The 4,823-nt window shown below is 39.3% G+C and overlaps 1 protein-coding gene across 1 annotated transcript; it reads right to left on the minus strand.

The window, feature by feature from the left end:
- Positions 1-2,222: 2,222 nt before the first annotated feature.
- Positions 2,223-2,417, minus strand: MYCFIDRAFT_145329 (uncharacterized protein; the record flags this gene model as incomplete). Its single annotated transcript, XM_007933700.1, has 1 exon — positions 2,223-2,417. A coding segment is annotated over one exon (195 nt), but the record flags the coding sequence as incomplete, so codon positions are not given.
- Between the last annotated feature and the right edge of the window lie 2,406 nt (positions 2,418-4,823).

Consider the following 4,823-nt stretch of genomic DNA (forward strand, 5'->3'; position numbering starts at 1 on the left):
CCGACGGTGCAATATTAGGCCGTCGGATAGCTATAATACCGTCGGATAGGCGTTTAGCCGTTCGGGTAGCGATCTTTCCGCGTCCCGGTAAGATTAGGACTAAACTACCGTTACCTACTTTAGGTAGGTATAATTTCGGTAGTTGTTTTTAGCTTAGATCCTTCCGGGAAGGACTAGTTCCGGTTCTAGACTCGTACGGGGAAGCGTACGGGTCCGGGAACGCTTAGTTCCGGTCCTCGGTACCTCGGTACCTTTATAGGGCGGCGTAGTAAGTAGAGTAGATCTATACGGAGGGGTCTTTCCTCTATTAGCCCTTTAATTCAGCCTAGTATCTATAGATTATAGGTTGATATATATCGTTAAAAGCCTCTTACGCGGCACATTCTCCTTATACGTATCTACCTAGTGCCTAGATTAACTAGAGCCTAGGTAAATAGCTAAGGTCTACTCTTAGAAGGAAGGAGAAAGGGGTTATAAGAGGTTTCAAGTTCTATCTATCTCGCTACAAATAGGGTATACCTCCCTATTACTAGGGGCAGTATAAGTCCTAATCTATAGGCTTTATTCTACTCCTCTATAGATAGTAATCTAATAGTAGGGTAGGGAATCGACTATTAATATCGTCTAAGAATATTTTAGATAGGGAGGGTTTCGAGGCGAACCTCTTACTATCCCTATTGCCTATACTAGTTCTTAGATGTCAATTTGTACCTCTATCCCTCTCTATTCGAGGGTATAGTAGTCTTATATTCTACTTCTCTTAATTCCGTTAAGAGTTAAAATGTTTATAGTAGGTATCTCGTTCGAGATAGCTATATCTCGACTCCTAGTTATCTCTCGGCAAAACCGAGTTCAGATTCGGAATTAGCGGAAAAAATAGGCCTATTTTCGATATCAAACGTCCAAATTCCGGGGAACTTCCGGGGGGGTCCCCGGACGAGGGCGGACGAGCTCGTCCGCCCTCGTCCGCTCGTCTACCCTCGTCCGCTCGTCCGATTAGGAAAATAGAAACGTAGATTTCTCGGTTATCTAACGCCGCCTACTAAAAAGTAGAACGGTTTTAGAATCGTCGAGTCGTCTACTTTCAGATAATATAAAAATATCTACTACTTCTAGGGGGGTACCCTGTCGTGCTGTAAAAAACAGCCCGTAGGGGGGGGCCCCTAGACTAGAATACAAGTAGTCTATCGCTAAAAGCGAATATCTAGTCGTCGTATATAGATCTAATTACTACTTGAGGTAATAATGAGTATATCTAGTATAATATCTCTTATAAATAACGTCTTTTACCTACTTTAATAGGTATAGACGGGCTAGGGTTAGGTTAGGGTTAGGGGTTAGGGTTTTAAACCTAGTAACTATTCGACTAAGCGATAACCGTTTCCCTATAAGCCGAGATATCTAGTACTACGTATTCCCTTCTAGGAACCATCCTCGGAGTACAAGTATAGGTATACTTTCGGAGGGTATAGTCCCCTTCGAGAAGGGTCTAACTCGTACTTTATATAGCAGACCTATAGGTTTTCTACTACTATAGAGGGTACTCGATCGAAATCTTTCTCCTCTACCTCGTATACTCGCTATATTTCTACTATACTCGGTACTTAAACCCGTATATACCTAATGCCTAAAAGGCTATACCGTACTCGTTTATACTATATCGAAGCCTATCGCTAGGGTATCGAGAGTGTTAAGTCCTATTCTAGGATTGTTAAGTTAGTCTTATTAAAGAGGTCGTAGAAATTACGAGTTCTCTTTAAGCTAAGGAGGAAGCCTTTGCTAATCGAAGCCGGAAGCGTTATTTTAGCGTCGCGGTAGTTCTTTAGAAACTCCTAACTAAGCTATATAGTACTAATGTATTCCTATACTAGATTATAATAAGACGGTAGTAGAGACTTGTCTTGTTTTACCTCTTGTGCCCTTATATTACCTAGGGGTTTAGAGAACTAGTTTAAAAGCGTCTTCTTAGGATATCCTCTCCTAAGTAGGTTTGCGAAAAAGAACTTCTCTACGCTATAGAAGTCTAAGTCTTTTTAGCAAAGCGTACGTATTCTAGTCCTTTCTACTTTAACAAAGGCCGTCTTAATACTTTCGGGGTATAACGAGGACTACGGGATATATATATACTTGTTTAGAAACTTGCGATACATCGAAGTTACTAGCCTATTAGATTCGTTAAGCAGAAGCATATCTAGAAAGTGCGTACTTGTTTTCGAGTGTTCCTAATTAATCGTTAGTCCTTTAATAATAAAGGCTGATTGTAGGCTAATAAGTTCTTCTTCTGTCCCTTTAAACAGTAAGAAGATATCGTCTATATAGCGTTTATAGAAGCGAATCTTCGGGTATCTAGGGAGGAGAGCTCTTTCGAAAAAAGCATAGTATAGGTTTGCTACTACCGGGGCGCAGGACGTTCCTATAGCTAAGCTACTTACTTGCTTAAAGATCTCTTTCTCGTAGTAGAAGAAGTTGTATTCTAAGACAAACTGTAGTAAGCTTATAATAGAATCTACCGTATAGCCTTCTAAGTTGATGTCTGATTTCTATAAGAGGCTCTTACAGATTCGAATAGCATCTTTCGGGGGTATGTTTGTATACATAGCGCTTATATCGCCTGTTATAAAGTATACGCCTTCTAGGCTGTCTTAGTACTATCGTATATTGTGAATAAAAGTCTTAGTTAAATCTAAAATCTACGGATATTGCGGTAGTAGTTTCTGAAGGTAGTAGTCTACTACTTCTAAGTATCGGCTTATAATCTAACTATAAGACGGGATAATAGGTCTAGAAGCTATCGGATTCTTATATATTTTTGGAATTATATAGAACCTTAGTAGTTTAGCAGTTGTCGTCTTAAGCTATTTCTCTATAGACGTAGGCTATTCGAATGCAAAGAGTAGTGTTCTAAAATCTTTAAGGATCGGTTCTATTTCCTAGTCTAGGAGCTAGACGTAAGCATCGCTATTTTCTAAATGCTTACGGGCTTGTTCTATATACTAGGTCTTTGTTATTATCGCTAGGCCTAAGTTTTTATTAGTTACTTTTAATAGGTACTTATTCCTATAAAGAAAGTCTAGTATGTCCTTAGTTTTAACTAGATGGAATAGTTTGTTAGGTAGGTTCTTTGTCTAGTTTGTAAGCTAGGCTCTAGTTGCGCCTAGTGCCAAATCTAGTTAGATATTCGCTAGCGGTAACCAGCCTGATTTAATATAGAACGTTAGGTTGTAGTCCCGGTCCGTTTGTCCTTTAAAGAATAAGGCTAACCTAATCGTTCTTTCTGCCTTTGTCTAGGCTTAAAGGGGCAGTTTTCTATCTAATTTAGAGGCAAAGATATATTTTCCGTTAAAGGACAATCGCTGTTCGATATCTCGAGGTAGAGATACGCTAGGACATTTAAATATTTCGCATATACTAAGCAATATACTGTCGAGGTACAATAAAGAGGAATTTAACAGTAAGTACTTTGCTTAAGTATCTAAACTAGATACAAAAAACCGCCTAGGTAAAGAAGAGACGTCTAACGGTTTGAACCTATTAGGCGAAGAGAGAATCTACCTCATTTCCGCTTCTTTTGCTTCTTTCCTATCCCTTTTCCTTACCTTTCCTTCTTAGTTTTAACTAGTAGCTTTGCTTTCGTCTTTAGCTTAGATTTGGGTTTGGTACCTTTAAGTCGTTAGTATAGTACTTGAATTAGTACGTCTATACGAACCTCGTAGTTTAGTAGTTTGTTTTTTAAGTGCTTACTATACTGCTTCGGCAATCGTCGCTTTAATATTAAGCGTAGGCAGGTCTTTTATTGTCGTATCTGCCTTGCTTAAAGCAACTTGTTTCTGTACTCGAACTGTACGTTCTTTCGAGTACTTTGCAAAGCCGAGACTTATTGCCTTTCTATAAAGGTCGAGTCCGTATTCTTTAATCTTATTAAGCTCGTTTGCGAAGATAGGGCTTAATACAAAGTGTCCCTCCTTGTTTGGATTCGGAGTTTAATAGACATCTTTAAGACGATTAAAGATCGTCTCTATTTCGGCCTAAGCTTTAATAGAGAGTTCTTTGTCTAATAGAAGATATAGGAGTGATTCGTGCTCCTTTTTCTTTATCTAAATGCTTAGATTTAAGAATTCCTTCTGCGTCTCGAACAAGGTATTCTTATAGGCGGTATTAAACGCCTAAAAGGTAGAGCTTATTGAGAATTCCTTCGATACCTGCGTAGCTAGTATCTTTAGGCTACTAAAAATATACGCCGGGAAGGTTCCCTTTATATAGTAGTTCTCTAGGCTAGCTAGAGTTGTTTAGACGTTCTATACTTTAACAGCAGTATCGAACGTTTCTTTTAATAAGATACCGAAGGAGGCTTAAAAGCTCTTCGGGATTACTCTTATTAAATCCTAAATAGAGTTAGCTATCGAAATAGCGTCGTCTACTCCGGAAGCCGCCTTTAGTTTAGTACTAAGAAGGGGAAGAGAAACTACTAAATTCGGTATTGTTGTTTTCGTTCTAAAGGGGTTAGGGTTAGGAACAGCTTTACTCTAAATAAAGCCGCAAAAGAACAGGAACAAGAATAAGTTTATAGAGTCCTAAATAAACACAAAAGCAGTCCTACTACTCTTATAGAAACAAAGAAGTAGTTTCGCCTGTTAGATGCTCTTTAGGGACTATATAGGCTTGTCTCTATATATCTACTCGTCGCGCGGAGTTAGATTGCCCTAACGGTACAATATTAGGCCGTCGGATAGCTGTAATGCCGTCGGATAGGCGTTTAGCCGTTCGGGTAGCGATCTTTCCGCGTCCCGGTAAGATTAGGGCTAAACTGCCGTTGCCTGCTTTAG

This window comes from Pseudocercospora fijiensis (assembly GCF_000340215.1).
Source record: "Pseudocercospora fijiensis CIRAD86 unplaced genomic scaffold MYCFIscaffold_10, whole genome shotgun sequence".
NCBI lineage: Eukaryota > Fungi > Ascomycota > Dothideomycetes > Mycosphaerellales > Mycosphaerellaceae > Pseudocercospora > Pseudocercospora fijiensis.